A 24,683-nucleotide genomic window follows, 5' to 3' on the forward strand; every position below is an offset into this window, starting at 1 on the left:
TATCGTAATTAGGATACGCCTGAAAGTAGTTTAAAAATTACTGTAGTGTACTGTACAGTAGTATACGAGTAATATCCTATTAGAATTTAGTGTGCTTATTTTATTATTGTAAAAAATTTGTGTAGTACTGGTGTAGTAGAGGTATCCGTAGAAACTCTTATTAAATAGGAACTGTTGTTGTAATTAGGATAGGCTTAAATGCAGTTTGGAATTGTGTAGTTCTTGTGTATTACTTTCGATATTCAGTAATTAACAGCAGTTTTTATCCTGTTAGGGGTTGTAGGATAAAAAATAGAGCACGACTAAGTAGTATTGTAGTGTTGTAGTCGTATATTAATTACCTTATTGTTGTGTGATCTTTGAGTAGGTACTATCCCAGACAATATATCCCTCCGTTCATTTATTTTTTGCAAATAAGTTATTTTTAATTTCATTTTTTCCCCCATAAAGAATGGCTAAGGAGCGCGAGTGTACGAACTGTGGGTGTGGCGAGGCATTGAGGGGTATGAGGGAGGAGTTGGAAAGTTTGAGGGAGATAATTAGGATTCTCACAGAAGACAGGAAGGAAGATGTGACTCCTTCAAACAATGTACAGTATACAGTAGGTGTACAAAGAGGGAGGGGAAGGAAAGGGGGGAGTTGTAGAAGACAGGTGGTCTAATGTTCTAAGGGGAAGGAGATTGCAGGCTAAGGGCTCTATTCAGGATCAGAATTCAGGACAGGTGTCTGTGCGAAATCGGTACGAGTCACTCCAGGTAGAACAACAGAGGGAAGATGAGGGACAGGGAACTGTTGGTGAGATGTGTGGAAGTAGGAGGAAGGGAAAAGGTAGGAAAGGGAAATGTAGAGTAGAGGATAGGAAAAGACAGGTGGAACAGGGTCATGGGAAGGAGAAAAGGGAGGAGGAAGTAGCTTCTGCAGCTATCAGGAAAGATAGGTCTGACCAGGAGGGGAGGGGATCAAATGAGGTGGGTAGGGTTGAGGCTCTCGTCATGGGGGATTCCATCGTTAGACACGTGGGGAAAGTGTGTGGAGGAAAGGGAACCAGGATAGAATGTTATCCAGGAATTAGGTTGAGGCAGATGTTGAGGAAAGTAGAAGAGAGGGAGGAGGGGAAGGAGAAGGTGGTAGAGTTGTGTTGTAACCAAGGTTGAAGTTTACAAAACACAACTTTTATTGCTTCACTTTATGATATTTACACAAATAACTGAAATTTATTTTGAAGCAAAAAGGAATATTGAATCTTGAGAAAAGTTTGTCTTTATACAATATGTACAGGTTTACAGTCTTTATATACACTTCTATCTTGAAAAGATAGTCTTTGTGAATTGACACGTTGATAGTCGAAAACTATCTGGCACACTAACATAAATGTCTTTGAGAGTCCTTGTTTGTTGAAGTGCCTGAATTCCTAAAAAGCAAGTTCAATTGATTGAAGAAATGCCACCTAGCGAAACTAAGGGAGCTTGCATAACTTAGGGAATGAAAATGGCTTGTGAAAGAATTACGGAACATAGGCAGCGGAAACTGGTAAGGGAGCGGTGACCAGAGGTGAAACCTCGTACTGCCAGAAATTCAGTCCACCTGGTCGAAGCACATTTTCAAGAGGAGTAGCCTCCGTGCTCGACGTAGGGTGTATTCTGGAGCTGGACACCGGGCAAGTGGGCCAGTGAGCAGGCCGGGAGCTCCTATTTATAGTACACTCGATGGTCAGGCACGCGCACTGAGGGCTGCGCGTCGAAGCTAGCAGAATGATACACAGGCGCGCTTGCAGCTGGCTTGCGGAGCGAGAAAGGGAGCGCCGGACATACAACACGTTTCACATTTATACCAACAATGTAAGGCAAGCTGATATAAGTACCAACATAGTTGGAGATGTGTGAGATCTGGTAAATGCAGCACGGGTGTTTAAGAAAGCGGAGATTGTTATTAGTGGAATACTGTGTAGGAGGGATACTGACTGGAGGGTGATTGGGGATTTAAATGAGACTATGGAGTGGGTATGTGGAAAACTGGGAGTGAAATTTCTAGATCCTAATGGGTGGGTAGGAGATAGGGATCTGCGCTCGGATGGCCCTCATTTAAACCGCAGTGGTACGTAGAAGTTAGGAAATTCGTTTGGAAGGGTAATAGGGAGGTACATTCAGGGGAACGGGATGGCCTAGGGAGCGGTGATAAGGGAACAGGGAACTGGAAATCAAGTAGGGATGACATAAAATTGTTAGTGTTGAACTGTAGAAGTATTGTAAATAAAGGAATAGAATAAAGTAATTTAATAGACATATATTTACCAGATATTGTAATAGGAGTTGAATCATGGCTGAGAAATGATATAATGGATGCAGAAATTTTCTCACGGCACTGGAGTGTGTATCGTAGAGATAGGATAGGAATGGTGGGAGGGGGACTGTTCATTCTGGTGAAAGAAGAATTTGTAAGCTACGAAAAAGTTGAAGTTGAGACACATGAAATTCTAGGTGTAAGGCTCATTTCTAAAGATAATAGGCAACTTGATATATTTGGAGTGTACAGATCGGGAAAGGGTAGCACTGATGCGGATTCGGAATTATTTGATAGGATAGTCAGCTATGTGGGAAACGACATGGAAAGAAATGTGATTGTAGCGGGAGATCTGAATTTGCCAGATGTCAATTGGGAAGGAAATGCGAACGACAGGAAGCATGACCAACAAATGGCAAATAAGTTAATATGGGAAGGACAGCTGATTCAGAAAGTGATGGAACCAACCAGAGGGAAAAATGTCCTGGATGTGGTGCTGATAAAACCAGATGAGCTCTATAGGGAAACTGAAGTAATAGATGGTATTAGTGATCATGAAGCTGTTTTTGTGGTAGTTAAAAATAAATGTGATAGAAAGGAAGGTCTTAAAAGTAGAACTATTAGGCAGTACCATATGGCTGATAAAGCAGGCATGAGGCAGTTTCTAAAAAGTAACTATGATCGGTGGAAAACGGTAAATAAAAATGTAAACAGACTCTGGAATGAGTTTAAAGAAATTGTTGAGGAATGCAAAAACAGGTTTGTACCTTTAAGGGTGGTAAGGAATGGTAAAGATCCACCTTATTATAATAGAGAAATAAAGACTAAGAAGGAGGTGCAGACTGGAAAGACATAGAGTTAGAAATGGCTGTGGAAGTAAGGAGAAATTGAAGGAACTTACTAGAAAATTGAATCTAGCAAAGAAGGCAGCTAAGGATAACATGATGGCAAGCATAATTGGCAGTCCTACAAATTTTAGTGAAAAATGGAAGGGTATGTATAGGTATTTTAAGACAGAAACAGGTTCCAAGAAGGACATTCTAGAAATAATTAATGAACAAGGGGAGTGTGTATGTGAGGATCTTCAAAAGGCAGAAGTATTCAGTCAGCAGTATGTAAAGATTGTTGGTTACAAGGATAATGTCGAGATAGAGGAGGAGACTAAGGCCAAAGAAGTAATAAAATTTACATATGATAACAATGACATTTACAATAAGTTACAAAAGTTGAAAACTAGAAAAGCGGCTGGAATTGATCAGATTTCTGGGGATATACCGTACTAAAGACAATGGGTTGGGATATAGTACCATATTTGAAGTACTTATTTGATTATTGTTTGGTCAGAGGAGCTATACCAGAAGAATGGAGAGTTGCTATAGTAGCCCCTGTGTATAAAGCAAAGAGTGATAGACATAAAGATGAAAATTACAGGCCAGTAAGTTTGACATGCATTGTATGTAAGCTTTGGGAAGGCATTCTTTCTGATTATATTAGACATGTTTGTGAAATTAATAACTGGTTCGATAGAAAGCAATTCGGTTTTAGGAAAGGTTATTCCACTGAAGCTCAACTTGTAGGATTCCAGCAAGATATAACAGATATCTTGGATTCTGGAGGTCAAATGGACTGTATCGCGATTGACCTGTCTAAAGCATTTGATAGGGTGGATCATGGGAGACTACTGGCAAAAATGAGTGCAATTGGACTAGACAAAAGAGTGACTGAATGGGTTGCTATATTTCTAGAAAATAGATCTCAGAGAATTAGAGTAGGTGAAGCTTTATCTGACCCTGTAATAATTAAGAGGGGAATTCCTCAAGGCAGTATTATCGGACCTTTATGTTTCCTTATATATATAAATGATATGAGTAAAGGATTGGAATCGGAGGTAAGGCTTTTTGCGGATGATGTTATTCTCTATAGAGTGATAAATAAGTTACAAGATTGTGAGCAACTGCAACGTGACCTCGAAAATGTTGTGAGATGGACAGCAGGCAATGGTATGTTGATAAACGGGGTTATAAGTCAGGTTGTGAGTTTCACAAATAGGAAAAGTCCTCTCAGTTTTAATTACTGCATTGATGGGGTGAAAGTTCCTTTTGGGGATCATTGTAAGTGTCTAGGTGTTAATATAAGGAAAGATCTTCTTTGGGATAATCACATAAATGAGATTGTAAATAAAGGGTACAGATCTCTGCACATGGTTATGAGGGTGTTTAGGGGTTGTAGTAAGGATGTAAAGGAGAGGGCATATAAGTCTCTGGTAAGACCCCAACTAGAGTATGGTTCCAGTGTATGGGACCCTCACCAGGATTACCTGATTCAAGAACTGGAAACAATCCAAAGAAAAGCACCTCGATTTGTTCTGGGTGATTTCCGACAAAAGAGTAGCATTACAAAAATGTTGGAAGGTTTGGGTTGGGAAGAATTGAGAGAAAGAAGAAGAGCTGCTCGACTAAGTGGTATGTTCCGAGCTGTCAGCGGAGATTTGGTGTGGAATGATATTAGTAGACGAATAAGTTTGAATGGTGTTTATAAAAGTAGGAAAGATGACAATATGAAGATAAAGTTGGAATTCAAGAGGACAAACTGGGGCAAATATTCATTTATAGGAAGGGGAGTTAGGGATTGGAATAACTTACCAAGGGAGACGTTCAGTAAATTTTCAATTTCTTTGAAATCATTTAGGAAAAGGCTAGGAAAGCAACAGATAGGGAATCTGCCACCTGGGTGACTGCCCTAAATGCAGATCAGTATTGATTGATTGATTGATTGATTGATTGATTGATTGATTGATTGATTGATTGATTGATTGATTGATTGATTGATTGATTGATTGATTAAGATCTAGGTAAGTTTTTGTATCCCTTCAGTCCTCTCTAATTATAAATATATTAACCATTATAGGACCAACTGGTGATATATATGTGTCCACAGTGTATACAGTGGCCACCCTTGCAAAATAGACTGACTGACGATACATTAACAAAGTCTGCACTAGCTGGAAAGATCAGTTGGAGATATATTCATTGATGGAATGAACCTAAAACCAGTAGTGGCTGATGGTTATCAAACTGAAATTTCTTTCCAAGTTTGACAATGCTCCAATATTCTGATCTCCTTGTGTTCACACATGCAATTCATACAAGGATGAACGAAGTGTGCAGAGAATCCTTACTGTTAAGGGAGAGGTGGTGCACACATCAATTTGTATGAGGGCGCACAAAAATGTATATCATGCGTACTAGTCCTCTGAAACTCTTCTTGTACTGTGCACTTGTCATGCTTCCCTGTCACCTGGTGCCATCTGTGAAGTTCACTGTAAATTATTTTCTTAGTTTCCTGGAGGAGGCTTGTACACAACTGCCCGCGGCTTGCTGGAGCGTAGAATTTATCAGTTTCATTTGTAAGGTTGCTAACTTAAGAAAACTGAAATTCTACACCTTCCAGCAAAGGTGATGGAAAAAGATGAACATTAGTAAAGATGTTTTAAAATTGGCTTTATGTCGCACCAACACAGATAGATCTTGTGGCGATGATGGGATAGGAAAGGGCTGGGAGTGGGAAGGAAGCAGCTGTAAGGTACAGCCCCAGTATCTTCCTGGTGTGAAAATGTGAAATCACAGAAAACCATCTTCAGGACTACCGACAGTGGGGTTTGAACCCACTATACTATCTCTCAAATGCAAGCACACAGCTGCACATCTCTAACTGCACGGTCAACTCACTTGGTAGTGAAGTAATTACATTGATAAATAGGTAAAAAATAATAAATTAAGAATATTGGTTTTCCAGTTTGTCTTAAGGCTATCTAACTGCAATTTTTCGAGGGAGGGTATATTACCAGACCAGACTAATATATAAATTAAAAATTTTTACAGCGTGTTTTGTCCCTGAATAAATACGTTATACTAGAAGTACTTCTACAACCAGAACTGTTATTTTTGAAAAGTGCATTGTGCATGAATGTTACCTGCTTTTATTATTACTCTAAACCTGAAATCTGGAACATCTGTGTATTAAATATTATGAATATTCTGTTAGAGTTGGATCAACTGTGTTTATTTTTTAATTCTGTCCCCTGCCAAAATGGAAATAACTCAAAGTTTATTGCACTATATTTCAAGCATGTATACCCAGCTGAATTATCACCATTTGTCATGGCTAAAATTCACTTGAAGTTGTCCTCTTACTCACAGTATCTCCTTTTCTTTTTAATTTCCTGCAAAAAAGAAGAAGAAAAAGAAAAGAAAAAAGCATAGCAGTTTTCTCAACATTCTGGAAGAAACTCATATTGATATCGTAGTTACAACCTAATATATAGATAAGAATTGATGAAAGGAGAACTTAAAAATGTGTCTTGATCTTTCTCACCACCACCACCAGGTAAACAGCTGGTCTTTTTATACTTACTCTTCTTGAACACACCCAGTCCTAAAAGGGTTAAAACGTTATATGTGCAAATTTAACATAAACATCGACAGGAAGTAAAACCGTAATTTAGAAAATAACTTCAACAGCAAAAATGGGATATCAGTAAATAATACTCTCTTCAATACAAGTAGAAGTCACAAGTATAACAGTAAAAGTGGACCAGCCAATGCAGCGAATTATATAGAAAGAGTTGCTTGGTTCCTTGCAGTCACATGTGTAGTTCTCGTATAAAACTAAATCATCTCCATATATCTCCAGTCTTCCAGTCAATCACAGAACTGGGCTCACCCCTCCCCAAAATGTGCCAACCATAATACCCTTGTTCCCATGATACTATGATTAATAATCATATAAATATATTGTTGGTAAGAGGGAAAAACATCCTGTGGTGGTATTCGGTTATCTGAATTCAAAATGTAACAACAATGCCTTTGTGGTGGCTGCTGTTCTGGATCCATTGGATTGATATGCGTGAAATGATGTGGATTGTTAGAGATCTGATTTACGGACAGGCTGATGGCTAGCTGGACTTCTTTAACCTGTGGTCCGAAAGAACACTCGCTTGCTAGATCAGGTTCAGGGAAGGAACAACGGGCTACTGCCGGTGGTTGCTGCTGTTGTTGCTGCTCTTGCTGCTGTGGAAGCTGAGAAGCTACTGATTCACCAGTTTCTGCAATAGACTGTCCCACATGTTATTGGGTCTGTTTGCTGGAGATCCCGCTCTGTAAGCTGAACTGTACACATAATGGACTGACAATTAGCTCACGGCCATGGAAATCCCAGATTGCTGTCATGTGGAATGCCATATTTGTTAAAACTACCACATACTCGCACAGTGCAAACACGGTGTAAACTGAAACAAAACAAAAAATAATATACAATAGCAGAGCAGCCAACTTTCTCGATACGCAAGTCTCCTAATACTCTTGCAAACCAGTTAGACCTTAGAAGCTAACATGAATGACAAAAAATAACTACACTCAAAATATTTCAAATTAGTAAATAACATTCAAAGTAACATATGAGAAGTAGTAGTAGGGCTAGTCCGGTTCAGAGCTACCTCGTCAGTATTTTTTCTGCTGAGTCAGCACCCGAGGGTCATTGACCCCTAGTAGTATACCTATGTGGATTCTGACCCCGAGGTCATTGACCACTAGTAGTAGGGCTATGTCGATTCATGGATTTTCATAACAAAGCAAGTCTAACCTCACAGACGCCACCTTGGAGGGGCCTAACCTCACTTTTATGGTCAGTTGCCCTTCCCGACGCGGATTTTGCTTAAGAAAGCAAGTCTGACCTCACGGTCATATTCTTGGAGTGGTCTACACTCAGTTTTACGGGCAGATGCCCTTCCCGACGTGGAAGTCGCCATCTTGGCGGGTCCTAACCTCACAGGTGTAGTTTTACGGGCAGATGCCCTTCCTGACTTCAACAGTCACCATCTTGGATGGGCCTAACCTCACTTTAACGGCTAGATGCCCGTCCCAACGCCAATTCTTGCGACGCCATTTGGAGTAGTAGGACAATGTGGATTCGCGTAAGAGAGCAAGCCTAACCTCATGGAGGGGCCTAACTTCACTTTACGGCTATATTCCCTTCCTGACGTCATCTTGAGTAGTAGGGCAATGGGGATTCTTTTGACGCCATCTTAAGTAGTAGGGTAATGTGGATTCGCGTACAAGAGCAAGCCTAACCTCATGGAGGAGCCTAACCTCACTTTTTACGGCTAGATGCCTTTACCGACGTTATCTTGTGTAGTAGGGCAATGTGGATTCTCGCGACGCTATCTTGAGTAGTAGGGCAATGGGAATTCGCATAAGAGAGCACACCTAACCACAGGGAGGAGCCTAACTACACAGGGCCTAGTTTTGCGGTCAGATGCCCTTCCTGACGCCATATTGTGTAGTAGGGTAATGGGAATTCTCGCGCCACCATCTTGAGTAGTAGGGCAATGGCGATTCGCACAAGAGAGCACACCTAACTAAATGGAGGGTGTCTATCCTCACTTTTACGGCTAGATGCCCTTCCCGACGCCATCTTGTGTAGTAGGGCAATGTGGATTCTCGCGACGCTATCTTGAGTAATAGGGCAATGGCGATTCACATAAAAGAGCACACCGAAGAACGTGGAGGAGCCTATCTACACATAGTCTAGTTTTACGGTCAGATGCCCTTCCCGGCGCTATTTTGGAGGAGCCTAACTACACAGCGCACAGTTTTACGGACAGATGATCTTCCCGTCGCCATTTTGATCCTCACACTAGAGGAGGCACATATGACCTAAGCTAGTTTTATGGTCAGATGCCCTTCCCGTTACCATTTTGATCCTCCGACGAGAGGGGGCAAATAGCTTTGTCTCCATCCGACAGTGGTGAACAAGTCTAAACATGCATAACTATGTCGACATGATCTTATCTTTAAGGTTTTTGCCTCTATGCGAGACAGACTGTCTCCGACGGGACAGTGCATTGCCATACTAAGATTATTCTGTTTTAACATGCAGCAGTGGCGTATATTTAGGGCTACCAAGGCTATCGGTGAAGCCCAAACCTCAAATGCGAACGATGGAAATCTAAAGCACATTATAATGTAAGTATCTGACACATTGTTCCATTTACAAAACTTGAAAGCAATGGGGAAAAATCGCACGTATTTCTGAGAGCAAGACATCGGAGACTGATATTGCAGCCCAGACTCTCGTCCCTCTCCCCTCGACTCATCTCGCCTAAGCACGCGCGGCTTGCTGCTGTGTATCAGTTAGGTGCGGCGACCGGGGGGTTAGGTGTGCTAGGCTTCGGTCCGTCAGATCGCCACTGCTAACTATCAGCCATGCGTTACTCATCGTATATACTTCCTCACGTCATATTTCTGACTAAATTATATAGATAACAGAATGCTGGTAATTCACTCCAGTTTGCTTCTACATCCTTGCAAGAAGACACTGCAGGGCTGCTGTTATAGGAGTAATATAGTTTTATTTTTATAGGTAGATCTGCTAAAAATGAAATGCTTTCAGGTTCAGTGTTCTCTTTTGTTCGATTGAATCGAACTCGTGATCATGCGTCGGACACCACCACTGATCTCCTGAGGGAGATAATTAACCGGTGAAAAATGGGTACGACCATTGCAAAATTCAAAATTTTTATTTAATAATAATAATAATAATAATAATAATAATAATAATAATGGTGCATGGCATCTGTATAGGCTTGATGGTGACCTAATGAGAATAAAATGAATGGCGAAGACGTCATAAACACCCAATCCCCAAGCCAGGGGAATTAACAGTATGAGGGTGTTGATTCTGAAAATTAAACCGGGGCCATCGGACCAAAGGCAAGTATTCTATCCACTTAGCCACAAAGCCGGGCTTTAATTTGCTAAAGCTTAGACTACCATTTCAACTGATCAGGTGTTGTGTACCGGTATTGGCAATGGCAGAGGCCAGGGCAGTAGCTTTTGATGCAGCCCTGACAACACAGCAGGCTTCTCTGTTGACTATTGGCTGCAGCTCAAAACGTTGAAAGCTTGACGTTCACTACGCCAACCATCGAAAAGGGGTGACCTAAGTCTAGTGGTAGCCCACGTCTTGATCCCAGCATACCACTGACATGCAATGATGACATCGACATGGCTACACATGTTTAGACTTGTTCGTTATCAAGATTACTCTCTGGTAAACTCCAGCCTTTATAGATAGTATGAGTGAGAAATTTTCTTTAGTCTCCTGAGATACTGTGATAGAGAGTAGAGCGCTTCATTCCATCATGACAAGAACATTAATACGGTAGTTGGTGTACAAGGCTTCAAAGTAAACGGCAACAAATTTGTGTTCAAAGAGGTGGCTGTCTTGGATTGCACTGTGTTGTGGGTGTCAAAACTCGTCAGTTTAGTATTTAGCCCACCTTTCCCTCACTGTTTGCAAACAGATGAAGACAAAAAGCAGACTCGATGAATTGAAAAAAGTCAGGTCTGCAGTGGGAAGAAAAAGGAATACCTTATAGCGTTCTTTGATTATGAACGCTTATTTGTCAAAACAGATCTTGTTTTTTAAATGGTTATGAAAAGAAGGAATGGTTGCGTATCTACCATCATCGTGTGAAATTATCGACATGCAGGAATTAGATGTCAATCATTTAAAACTCTTTACAAGGAGCCTAGTGGAGAAACACATAAACGTAATGACGTTAGTGCGAAAGAAACATTTGTAGGGTAAAGACATCTTGTCATTTCCATCTGATACTAAGTGTAACGTAGTTGAAAAGGCAAACGTAAAGTTTTATGCATGCAAAAGAAACTAAACACTTTTACTGAAGAAGAGTTAAATACATTACCAAAGGCATTTTTTGTAAATGTAGCTGCGAATACTGTAAAGAAGATCTGGGATAAGGTGCCTCGTGAATGGACTCAATATCCTGTTTTGTCATAGCTTCAAATATGTAGTTTACATCATGAAGAAGAGAGTATAGCTAGGAGACCTTAAGTGAGACAGTGTCGTACATGTCAACTCATTAAACTGTATCACGGACCTAAAACTAACGAGTTGTCATCGCTTATAAACTCTTGTCATTTCTGCGAAAAGAATAAACAAGTTTTCACAGAAAAAAGTGAAGAAACATGCTGGGAGAAAGGTGAGGAAGCATCCTGGCCATGGGCGCATCAATAAGGTGATTGATCTTCTTTCCTTTGCGCTTCATCTTCCTAGTTACCAATACTGCGGCCCCGGAACATGACATGACGTCAGCTTGGCCCGTGGTGATCCTGGTATTAATATGTTAGATGCTGCCTTCAAAGACCATGGTATTGCTTGTCGTCTAAACAATCCTGAATTAAGACGTGTAGCTGATAAAAATCTGCTTCGTAAAGCTATGCAGCGTGTGTCGTCACCTGATGCTTCAGTTGACGAGAAGATAGCAACACTTATCGTTGCCGGTACAATAAAAGGAAAACTGTTACTAGGTAGTGATATTAAAGAGCGAAGACAGAAAAATAATCTATGAAAGAAAGGACAAAACAGATTTACTTAACGAAAGAGAGTGCATATATATTCTAAAATAAATACGAATTGTAAAACATATTGCAGGTGTTGTTTAATATTAATCCTACCCTACAGCATGTCCTGACTTATTTAGTAGTAATAATGTTGACCTGCAAGTTTAATCTTGTCTTATGACGTAGAAAAACTCAGAGGTATATGTTTGAGAATAAAAAAATATAAGTTTTAAAGTACATCCTCATTATTAATCCATGAATTAGAGTTCTTATTAAAACCGAGTCATTTAACATACAGTTTATTTGTACAACGACGAATAACACGTTCGATTAAATAGTGATCAGGGTATTTTGTTTTCTGCAGTCCTTCGATGTAGAATCCACCTTCAATAGGCTGTCCTCTGAGTTCGCGAAGTAAATATGTACCCGTAACTGGATTAGTAAGCTTAACACTCCTGATTTGAAAAATTTCAGTGCTCCAGTTAGGGGTGTATTCTTTCGCAAAGATAGACTTACTTTGCTGATGCGAACGAAATCACCTTCTTTAAAGCGACGGCGGCGCGGATTAGCTGTTTTGATTACAAGATGAATAGCATCTAGGCGTGGTGTGTTCCTTGTAACAAGACGTGACTTTGTCCCGATAGTGCGGTGTGGTGTCTAGGTAGCAGATCAATCCAACGATATGAAGTGCTGTAAATTCCCGCCACATCATTGTTTTGAGTGTACGATTAAAACGTTCTACAACACTTGCTTTGAGATTGCTGAACGTAGAGTAGTGATGAACGCCAAGTAACTTGAAGTAAGAAGAAAAATCCTTGTTTTAAAACTCTTTACCTTGATCAGTTTGAAGAAGGCTTGGTCAGCGTTTCGATTGTTCAACAATATGTTTCAGTGCATCTTTGACTTGAGCTGCTGTCTTATAACTCACAGGTTGTGCAAAAGCAAACTTAGAGTACACATCGATAACAGTAAGTAGATACTTATACCCCTTATTGCTAGAGGCATATGGAATCACTTCTACTAAGCCTGCTTGCTACAGATCATCTTTTTCGCGTGTAATAACGCGTCTGCGACAGTAGGTGCGATACGCTGGTTTATGTAACTCGTGTGCGATGCTTGTCTTTACAGGTGAGGTCTTATCTTGACGAGCCATTACTGAATGATGCCCGCATGTCGTAATTCTCTATATTTTTAGAATTTCTGATTCGTGACCTGTGTAACCAGCATCTTGCGATGATCTTAGAAGTTGTAATCGTTCAACGAGTAAGTTAGGGTCATTCCAGTATCTTACGTCTACGTACGGCAACAAAGGCTTGTAAATAACATTAAGACCAGATGCAGTTAGTTGATGTGATGGAAACAGCTTAGAAATAAACTCTCAATACTAGTGACTCTTATTTGCGTTTGCAGCTTCAGTTCTGTTGTAATTACGTCGTGTTGCGCCAGTAGCAGAAGTATTGCTTTATATTTTTTAAGATCATCTTGTGAAAATATATCCTTGTCAGGTATTCGTAAGAATAGAAGTTCTAAGAGTCCTTTAGTAGGTTTTTAGGTAAAAACTTTTACGATAAGTCTGTTGCTATTAATATTAACATTTCCATTTCCTATCCAGAAACAGTCGTCTTAATAGCGAATACCGTAGGTTGTGTCAGTTTGTCCTGTAAAGAGTTTTTATCTATAAGGAGCAAAGAGAGGATCCATAGGTATTTCGAATAAAAGTCCTAAACTGATTACGATACTCAGGCGTGACCATAACCTCAGACAAAGAAGGTAGATCTTGTGTTGATTTTGTAGGTGTTTCAGCAATAACATCTGTAGTTAAAACTTAACACGCTTAGATGGTGACGTTCTTTATCCTCGTTCTCTTCTTCCTTATACTCTTCTTCATCCATGTCCTGTTTCTCCTCCTTTTCATCTTGCTTCTCTGCTTCTTTACGCTTTTCTTGTCTATGCTTCTCTTTTGCTTTATGTTTTCTTGTTCATGCTTCTCTTTATCATATGATGTTTGCAGAGAAACAAAACTTGTAGTAGACTGCGGCAATGAAGTAGAATTAAACATTTCTTTTAGTGGTGAACCTAGTTGCGTTTTCAAAAATAAATCAGTGTCCGCTTGAATACGTTTAAGCTCTTTCAATTTCCGTCGAATATTGTTTCGAGCACGGACTATATGTTTTGTAATCTCCTTGCTAGAGATTAACATGATGGTGGCTTTTGATCAAGAGGTGACTGTAACTCTGTGTTAATGCATTTAAAGTGATCGAAACCCTTGCTATATCGTCCATACTGAACATCACTTTCTTTATCAATAACTAAAAAGCCGTAACGATGTGATGACCAACATGTAGCACACATACGTTTAAAGTCATTAAATGTCATATCAGTGTTAACATGATCATCATACACATGACGTATGTTGCTCTCATCTTGCCGAAAAAGCACAATAATATTTGCGTTGTCGCGTATCAACTACTTAGGCACACGAGAATAGGTTTGACATAAATAAATGCAATCAACATATTTATGTCGCCTCACACTAAAGTATGCACGAATAACGTTTTGCTGTTCTGTTGCGACATCTTCAAAGATCGTAAGAGAATTGGGAAGCACATCATCAGGTGATGGTACTTGCTCATGTGAATTAAATTCAAAATAGTTTATTCCATCTTAATCCGGATCGTGCATTGCAGTTTGTGGAATGGTATACAGCGGTTGACAGAGTGACTTTGCGACAACGTAAATATTCTCGGAGCGTATACCATTTAAAGAAGTAATGAGTGTGAGTAAAAGATTTGTCTTCTCACATCCCGATGGGCCAGATATAATACATCGAATAGTAAAAGGAAACAACGTTCCATGAAGTCTTTTTGTAGTTGTACCAGAACTGGGTAAGAGATGTGAAACAATGTCACTAACAGGTAGTGTGTCTTGCTGCTTTATAATATTCATGGTACCAAAACGAGGAGGATTTCTTCCTGCGCTGTTTGCTGACTAGCAGCTTTAGGATCTTTGCTGGGTGGTGCTTGTGCTGTAGCAAGAACTGTTAAGGCTGTAGTTGAAGCGAAACAACAGTTGAAAGAGAGTGAACTTCATAACAAGACGATGGAGGCAATCGTATTACGAGACAAAGGCGTACATATGAAGCTAGCGCCATACAAGAAAGGGCTTGGCATTTACATATCTCCAACAAACGTCTACTAAATGCACTGCCACATCGAGCTCTAACCCACGAAGAAGTTTTTACGTTTGTTAAATAACTAGGAATTCATTATTTTCGAGGTGTGTATATGCGCGATCAACTACCAGCGTGCCCACATGAACGTGAGAGTCCTGTAATTAACTTAGACAACAGTCGCGGACCTGGAACTCATTACGTTGCCTACGTAAAACGTAAATCTAAAGTACGGTATTTCGATAGCTACGGAGACTTACTTCCTCCATTTGAGCTCATACGTTATTTCGGGAGCAGTGCAGACATTATTTACAATAAAAACCGTGTGCAAAATTTCAATACACGCATGTGCGGACGATTATTTCTTATGTTCTTATATCAAACCCAGACAGTAGACAAAGAGCATTAGTGTGCACGTGATGAATAATGGTGAAAGTAATAATAATGTTATTTGTTTTACGTCCCACTAACTACTCTTTTACGGCTTTCGGAGACGCCGAGATGCCGGAATTTAGTCCCGCAGGAGTTCTTTTACGTGCCAGTAAATCTACCGACACGAGGCTGACGTATTTGAGCACCTTCAAATACCACCGGACTGAGCCAGGATAATGGTGAAAGAAAGCCTGCTGTACGCGGATAAGGACATGAAACCACCATCTACTTTAATCCACCGATCGAACTCGGTTACCAGCCACATAGTCTTGGACTAGTGTCGTTTGAAAGCTACAATAAAATCTGTAATGTGCGTGATGGCGTAAACAAGTTCTATTACGATGTGTATGTTCTAACCCTACTATCAGGCAGTTATTCAGTAGACGATATTTATGACTACTTTGAAAGTACGTTAATTGAATAGTTTAAAGAAGAAAGTTTTAGTAATCATAATTACAAATTCTCAATTACTCCAAGCAACATCACACATAAATGTGCTATTGAGTCATCACTTAAGATTGACTTCGAATCACAACCTGATTCGATTGGACTGACTTCAAATCACAACCTGATTCGATTGGACCATTCCTTGGATTTTCGCAAAGGGAGCTCATACCGAACGTACGTTACGAGTCTGATCAACCTATAGCACTCTTCGATGATCAGCGTGTGAACATTACTTGTAATATTATTACAGACTTGAATAGTAATCAACAATATTCGCACGTCCTGGACGACTTTATTATTACAGAGGAACGTGGATATACTATTCGTGAGAAACCGTCAGTATTTCTTTATCATCCTGTGTCTGTAAAACACATTACAGTCTTATGTCAACCAACAACGAGTGCAGACGTGTGGAGAGAAGAATGCGGTGAGTCATGGTGGGAGTAGAGCAATACCGAGCGGTGATAGGGAGCTGGCTGGGAAGATGGAAGACAACTACGGGGAAGACGGCAAGTAAAGTTGGAAAAGAAAAGTTTGGAGAGGCGCTAATGTTAGCGGCGATGATAGCAGTGCTGCTGGTGATAGGGGTGGAATTGAACCCCGGACCGAACGGCAGTCTGAATTGGGAAGATATAGAGAAGATTCGGGAGGCGATGAAAGGTGACATAGAAAAGGTAATGGAGAGTTGGAGGTTATGAGTAAGGGACAAGAGGAACTTAGAGAGTGGATGAAAAGCACCAAGGCAGAAGACGAGGCGAGGGCAGGAAAAACGAGAAAGAAATCCAGGGGCTAAAAGAGAAAATCACAAGTCATAAAGAGAGAGGTAGTGGGCATAAATCAGGAGAGGAGTAAGAAATGTGTTTTCATATACGGAGTGCAAGAAGAGGAGTCAGAGATGAAGGTAAAGACAATATACAAAGTTGTGGACATTATACAAAACGTTATGAAAATTAAATTCAGTGAGGTGGATATCGACAACGTGGAAAGAGTAGGGAAAGTGAAGTTAAGGAGACCAATAAAAGTGCAATTGATATCTACCACAATGGCAGATATAATAATAAGAAATGCGAACAATCTGCAAGGGAAGAACATTTGGATTAAGAGAGATACGGGGAGAGAGGGCAGTGAAATCCTAAGAATTTTGAGGAGATACCAAGGAAGGGCAAGAGCGCAGGGATCGAAAGCATATATTAGTGGACAACGGCTGTGGGTGTCCGACTGAAATTGGAGGCGTTCATGGACCGTTCCAGAGCTGAAAGTTATGGAAGAAAACCTGAAAGAAGAGGACCTGGGTTCAAGACAGGACAGAAGACAGACGGCTGATCAAGAGGAGCAAGGGAGCGAGACAAGAAGTGAATCCAATCAAGGGGTAAGTGTGCAGTGCAGCAGGGAACGAATGACATGTTCACAGGTGGAAGGGGCGGCATAGGACACTAATAAGAAAATCCTAACTCAGAACAAAGGGGGCCTTAGCATATGGATGAAGGAAGCGGATCGAAGGAAGATAGAAATGGGAGAGACATTCTGTCGAAAGGAAGAAGCAGGAGCTTAAAAGATTTGTGGGATAAGAAAAACAAGGGCACAGAGGATATAAGAGCGACCTAAACCGTTAAGATACGGAGGGGGAGAGGCAGAGGGCGAGAGGCTAATGGTGACGAGAAGTAAGAATAAGGAAAGTAATTTAGGAGGAAGTGTAAGTAAGCTACAACTGGAATGGAACGTAGGATTCATAAATATAGAAGGTCTGCTAGGAAAAAGAAACAATAAAGGGGTGATAAAGGTAGTTGAAAGCTATGACATTGTAGCACTACTGGAGACTTGGATACAACCGGGTATGGATATAACTTGGGTTGATTCACTGTTAAAAGTAAAGCAAAGAAAAAACATAAGGAGTAGGGACGTGCGCCTGGGGGAATAGTGATGTTAATTAAGGAAGAAATGAATGAGTTGGTGAATGAAATTGAGAATGATTTAGATGAAGTGTTATGATTAAGATGTAATATAGGAAGAGAGGAGGGAAAAGAAAGAAAGAAAGAAAGAAAGATATAGCATGTGTATATTTCCACCCCAAGGGATTTCGTATGCGAATGATAAAAAGCTTGAGGAGCTACTCTTGGAAGTCAGTATGATCAGGGAGAAGTTCGAAGAACATGGGATATTGCTGATGGGTGACAGGAACGCCAGGACAGGGGAGCTATTACCAAGGTTCTACAAAGAAGAGGAAGTAGATCTAAGGGTAGAAAGAAGAAGCAAAGATGAGGAAAGAAACAGCTATGGGGGGTTGCTGCTTGAGTTCTGTGAGGCAGGGAAATTCTATATGTTAAATGGCTTTTGGGAGGGGGACAACGAAGGGAAAAAGACATATATAACTCCTGAAGTGGGAAGTATGATTGTCTCAGTGTTGTGTTTGGAAGACATACTAAAGAAAATTAAAAAGATTGGAATTGCAGACTGGATAGCGTCACACCACGCACCGGTGGGGGTATGGCTCGGAAGGAATATAGAGGAAGAAAGGACAGGGCTTAAAAATAGAGTGGAAGAGAGGGGCAGAAGCTATTCTAAGTATATATGGACCGAGAAGTCACCTAGAAACTTAGAGGACTTTATGAAGCAGGGGGTGGAGCTAATAAAATGTGGGTGGGAAGCGGCCTTAGAGGAAAATAATATAGATAGAGCATTAGACCTAATTGAGTATCCTGTAAGGAGGGCGGCACGGATGGATAATGGAAGGGGTGGGGGGAAATTGGAATGGATTGGTGGTACGATAAAGATTGTAACATACTAAGGGGCCGAGTTCTAAAGGGTTTAGAAAAATATAGACTAAGTGAGGATAGGGAGGATAGAGAAGCGTTCTGTAGGTTAAGGAAAGAATACAAAAATATTGATGAGATAAAGAAGTCATGGATTACAGAACAGAGGCGATCAATAGGGAATGCAAATTAAACCAAGCAGAGAGAGTATGGGAAAGAATAATCAGAATTAACAGAGGAGGGGAAAGGGTTGAGAAAGCTGTAATCGTCTATGACTAATGGGTATCCCACTTCAAGGGCTTGCTAGGCGCCAGGGATAGGTTGAAATGTGAGGACGGGTTGATGAACACTTGGAGTAATCTAGAAATTAGTATAAACGAACTAGACAAAGAGATCTCTTTAGAAGAAATATAAGAGGTATTAGGTAAACTTAAGAACAAATCGGCGGGAGGTAGGAACGGAATAAATAATTTATGCTGGAAAAAAGTGTGGAATTACAGGCAAATTAGGGAGGGAATAGTTAAATTATTCAACATGATCTTTGACAGCGGCACCATTCCAAAGGAAAGGGAAGGCGGAATCATCTGCCCAATTTACAAAGAAAAGGAAGCAAGAACACACCAAGTAACTATCGAGGAATAACGTCACTGGACTCACTGAGTAAGTTTTATGCAGGGGTTTTGGCTAACAGGTTATCACGCTGGGCAGAAACCCAATCAATATTTCAAGGAGGATTCCGAAAAGGGAGACAAACCGTGGACAATATTATGACAGTCAGGATGATACTGGGTAAATATTTAAGTAGAGAAAGAGGTTGCGTGTACTTAGCGGCCATTGACTTTGGAAAAGCCTTTCATACGGTTAGCAGAAAAGCACTGGTAGAAAAAATAGGCAGGTTAGGGTTCTCAAGAAAAATGATACGAGCGATAGAAGCGTTATATGATAAGGTCCATTGCTGCGTCAATATAAAAGAGAATTTCATCAGTCAGCCCATAGACTGTAAGACGGGTCTAAAACAAGGATGTAAACTTTCGCCGCTGCTATCTTTACTGTTTATTAATGACATTTTGGAAGGACATGGTAGATAAAAATGGGCAGTGCCGGTTATGAATAACCTAGAGATACCGGGCTTGATTTTTGCAGATGACATCATATTAATGGCTTTGACAAGGGGCGGTCTCCAAAGGAGTCTGGATAAGCTATCGGAATACGCAAGGAAGTGGGCATTAAAACTGAACTGCAACAAATATAAGGTATTAACCTTAAGCAAAGTCAAGAGGCGAAAAGTGAAAAAGAAATGGAAGTTACAGGGAGTATACATAGAGGTAGTAGACAAGATAGAATATTTAGGAGTGGTACTAAATAGAAGAGGGGAGTTTGATGATCACATCAAGAACGCAAAGTGGTCAGGGGTGGCAGCACTTTCTATGGTCAAAATTTTAACTGCAAAATTCCCGGGGATAAGCTATAGGATATTGAGCCTGATGTACAGGGCGACAGTGATGAGTAAAGTACTGTATGGGGCAGAAATTTGGGGCTGAAAAAAGGTTTTGATAAATGAAGTCACATATAAGTTTAGTAAAATATGTATGAGGCTACCTCAATGCTGCGCGAACGTGGGGGTGGCATTACTATGTGGAGAATACATGGAAGTGGACTGCGCTCGGAGGGTTCCAAAATATCTGATGAGACTGAGGAGAAGACAGAGTGGTGCAGTGGTACAGGCGTCCTTTAAGCAACAGGAAAAGAGTATGTACACAGAGAGTTGGTTGACGTTAATTAAAACTTATGTGGAGAGGATAGGGTTAAGTTATATCTGGACGGAGACATGGAAGGGTGAAGGGAGCAGGGGGCAGAGAGCTATGATAGCCAGAATTAAGGACATCAAAACGCATGGGTTGTTAGGGGAATGTGGCAAGAGAGCTTCTTTGAGTTTGTTATACAAGGTACGCCAAGTCTCTAAGATTAGTATAAAATTTGGAAATAATAGACGGAAAGAGGGGTTGATTTGGTGGATAATGGGGCTGCATAAAAATAAGGGTTGGATCAAGAGAAAAGACAACTCAGTATGTATTATATGTGAAAAGAAGATGGACGACCTACATCCGATTGGGGAATGTGAGAAAACGGAGGTTTTAAGGAAGAAATTTTTAAGTGAGTATCAAATAGCGTGGTGCAAGAATAAGGATATTCCAAGAGTTATCGCTTGGTTAATTAAGGAGTGGAACAGTGAAAACAATTTAAACAAATATCTTAGTTCCGTGAGATATTTGTGTGAAAAGAAAGTGTATCAGAAGGTTGCGTAGTTGTAAATAGTGATGATGCAAGTGAAGAAATAAATCGGTGTCTAAATAGTTAGAAGGTAGACTAGTCAGCAGAAAGAAAAAAAAGGGTCTAGAGCACTCAGCACAAAGTGACGTGCTATCGGGGCCAAACGCCAGTAGTACACTAAAATACTAGGTCGATTGGCTCCACGCACAAAACAGATGAGCAAGCAACCGTCATTAGTCGGCATAATGCTAATTATTATTACTATTACTCAGATTTCGCCATGTTGTGAGCAGCCTCGCGACTAATGGCAAATGCCAATCCTTTCAGAATCAGGAGTAGCCTCCTGATCAATGATTTCCATTCTTAACATTCTTAACATTCTTAACATATCCCCTCACACCAGTGGTTAACACTGGGACAATAAGTCCGGTAGTGTGCTGAATAAATAAAAAATAAAAAACATATTAGCAACATCACTCTTAGGCTTGTAAATAAATATAATCAGCTTATTAATTTAGATCGGCACACGTATGTAGCTTACAAACTTCATCTTAAACCAGTATGAAAAACATTTGTAAAACACAGCGTACATACTACATACTACATGTTTGCGAAGACTCAACGAGTTAACAGATAACCATAAGCAGATACTCCAAGATTTAGGTTATACGCTACTACAACAAAATGGAGGAAATGCAAGACATTATGAACACAGTAGAAACTCATGAAGGTGTAGTACGAAGAGAGCTTCATTCTTATCAAACTTTTACGTTTGGATTAAATAACAATGATGAAATTCGTTTTATCATTAACCAGCAAGATGTATACTACCTACCACACGAAAGCTACCTCTGTATTGAAGGACGACTAGATAAGTCAGATGGAAGTGGACCAAGCACATCTCAACTAAACAACCATAGTCTAGCTTTTCTGAAGCGCGATATGAAGTAAATAATGTCAAAATAGATCGAAGAATGTTGGTATTACAAGTGCAATGAAACTCTACCCTTCTTTTTGTGATGAAGAAAGTAATATTTTACGGATGGCAGGATGGTAATAATAATAATAATAATAATAATAATAATAATAATAATAATAATAATAATAATAATAATAATAATAATAATCGTATGGCCTCAGCTACCGTGTGCAGACATTTCAATTTGACGCCATCTGGCTGTCTGCTCGTCAATTTCGACGTTCCGTTTTACTCTAGGCCCCCACTAGATGGCAGATCGAGTAGACCGAAACTCTCTTGGGCGTCTATGGCTGAGATTTAATGAATTTTGTCGGGTAAACACCAAATGTGTCACCAGAGATCTTTTACATGCCGACATCGCACGACATGGAGTGTCGAATGGACTTTTTTCCGCCCTTCAAAAATCCGACTACCTCTGCCGGGTTTGAACCCGCTATCTTGGGATCCGGAGGCCGACACTCTACCGCTGATCCACAGAGGCAGGATGGTGTCCAAAATATACTAACAATTGGATGATTAATCAGAACGGAACTTTTACACGTATGTTACCATTGAAACATATTATTGGCTTCACAGACTTTAGACGTTTTGTAATCAAGGCAAAACAAGAGCTCAATCTTATCCGTGATCGAAGTGATTACAGTTCTCTTAAAGTAGCAGAAATACCAGTAGACTCGAAAATTACACTTCATCGTATATTGTGGAGGATTCCACATGTAACATTATTTGATCGAGAAAAACTTCGTTTGCTCAAGATTGTAGAATATGATACACCATTACCTATACATTTTCGAAGTTGGGAACTGCATGAATATCCTGTGTTACCACCTAAAAACAAGCATAGCTGGGCTGTTAAAATATTATCACGTTTTACTGAAATGCCATTGTATATTACTTTTGGATTTCAAACCCATTGTAAATTCAACCATGAAAAATATAGTTCACAGTTTGATTACTATAAATTAAGGAATATTAGACTATACCTCAACGGAATTACGTATCCATACGAAAACATAGACATTAATTTTGAGAAAAATAAATTTGGAGTGCTCTATAACATCTTTGTTAATTACAGTCATCGTATTATCAGAAGGAAGATCGTCCGCTATTTTCGCCTAAAGAATTTAAAAATAAAGCACCGATTGTAGTTGTAGACTACTATCATGAAAATCTATAAAAGAATCTCCTGTCGATAATCGTTTAGAATTTGAAAGCATTCCTGCTAACACAACAGCCTGTTGTCTTATTATTCATATGGGTGATGTTACTTACCATCTGCTAACGAATATTGTTACAAGACTATAAATAAGGATAGCCCTTTATCATAAACATTAGTGTGTGCTTCTACATCGTACACTATGAAACAGAATGAAGGAAAAGACTAGACGGTTGCAGATAATCGTCTTGATAACAAAACTGTCAATGTGCATGCTGTTTTCACGCTAATACGCAACATCTTATTTATCTCACACAAGCAAGTGAGGCTATGAAGATGTTCTATAAACATAGAACTTTATATCAGATGCCAAAACATCTGGTTCAATGTTTACCACCAGGATTTTTATCTACGTATGCTGCTCCTTTCGTAGATGCTTTTTGGGACATGCTTCCTCTCCACAGTAAGATGTCAATCGACGTAGCTTTATGCAGACCCTGTCAACGTCAATACAAGCATCCAGGTAAAATGGTTCGGGTGATTGGGATGGACCTAATTCTAAGATTGAAGACCATACACAGTGAAAGTTTCCCTTCATGAATAACAAAAAGGTAAGAAATGCATTAACTTCTTTGTAAAGCATAACATAAATAGTATAATATATTTAAAAATAATTTCATAAACAATGTCTTGTTTAATTTGAATGTTGCAGGGGGCATTACAATTTTGGAAGCATGCTACCTTTTCGCAGTAAGCTGTTAAGGAGTACAGCAAACTTGTCGGCAGCATAACCAAGATTGTTATATAACCGCTAGTAGTTTGTTTGATTTTGTAAATAATTATACAGTAAACATTTCATTAAATTCAAAATTATTCCCTTTGCCTCCTTACACCTATCGAAAATATTCACACTCATACTATCTATAAAGGTTTTAGTTTACCAGAGAGTAACCTTGATAACGAACAAGTTTAAACATGTATAACCATGTCGACGTGATCGCTGCATGTTAAAAACATAATCTTACTATGGCTCGTGCTCTGTCCCGTCGGAGACAGCCTGTCTCGGATGGAGGCGTAACGCCTTAAGTATAAGATCACGTCGTCATAGTTATGCATGTTTAGACTTGTTCGTCACTGTCGGATGGAGACATAAAGCTATTGGCCCCCTCTCGCCGGAGGATCAAAGTGGTAACGTGATGGTCATCTGTCCGCAAAAAAGTGCCCTGTGTAGTTAGGCCCCTCCAAGATGACGACGGGAAGGGCATATGACCATAAAACTAAGCCATTTGTAGTTAGGCTCCTCCATATGGTTCGGTGTGCTCTCTTATGCGAATCCCCATTGCCCTACTACACAAGATGGCGTCGGGAAGGGCATCTGGTCGTAAAAGTGAAGATAGGCCCCTCCATGTAGTTAGGTGTGCTCTCTTATGCGAATCCCCATTACCCTACTACTCAAGATTGTGTCGCGAGAATCCCCATTGTCCTAATACACAAGATGGTGGCGGGAAGGCAACTGACCGTAAAACTAGGCCAGGTGTAGTTAGGCTCCTCCATGTGGTTAAGTGTGCTCTCTTATGCGAATCCCCATTGCCCTACTACACAAGATGGCGTCGGGAAGGGCATTTGACCGTAAAACTAGGCCATGTGTAGTTAGGCTTCTCCATATTGTTCGGTGTGCTCTCTAATGCGAATCCCCATTGCCCTACTACTCAAGATAGCGTCGCGAGAATCTCCATTGCCCTACTACATAAGATGGCGTCGGGAAGGGCATCTG

The 24,683-nt window shown here is 40.2% G+C and overlaps 1 protein-coding gene across 1 annotated transcript in view; it reads right to left on the reverse strand.

Annotated features, from left to right (window-relative positions):
• Positions 1 to 7,406: 7,406 nt before the first annotated feature.
• The window catches only part of LOC136880843 (post-GPI attachment to proteins factor 2-like), a 34,027-nt gene continuing 16,750 nt past the window's right edge, over positions 7,407 to 24,683 (reverse strand). Inside the window, exon 4 of the mRNA XM_067153387.2 lies at positions 7,407 to 7,567. Within this exon, the coding sequence (XP_067009488.2) occupies positions 7,407 to 7,567 (161 nt within the window). The remainder of the gene's footprint in view (positions 7,568 to 24,683) is intronic.

This window comes from Anabrus simplex, chromosome 9 (genome assembly GCF_040414725.1).
Source record: "Anabrus simplex isolate iqAnaSimp1 chromosome 9, ASM4041472v1, whole genome shotgun sequence".
NCBI classification, from domain to species: Eukaryota; Metazoa; Arthropoda; class Insecta; order Orthoptera; family Tettigoniidae; genus Anabrus; species Anabrus simplex.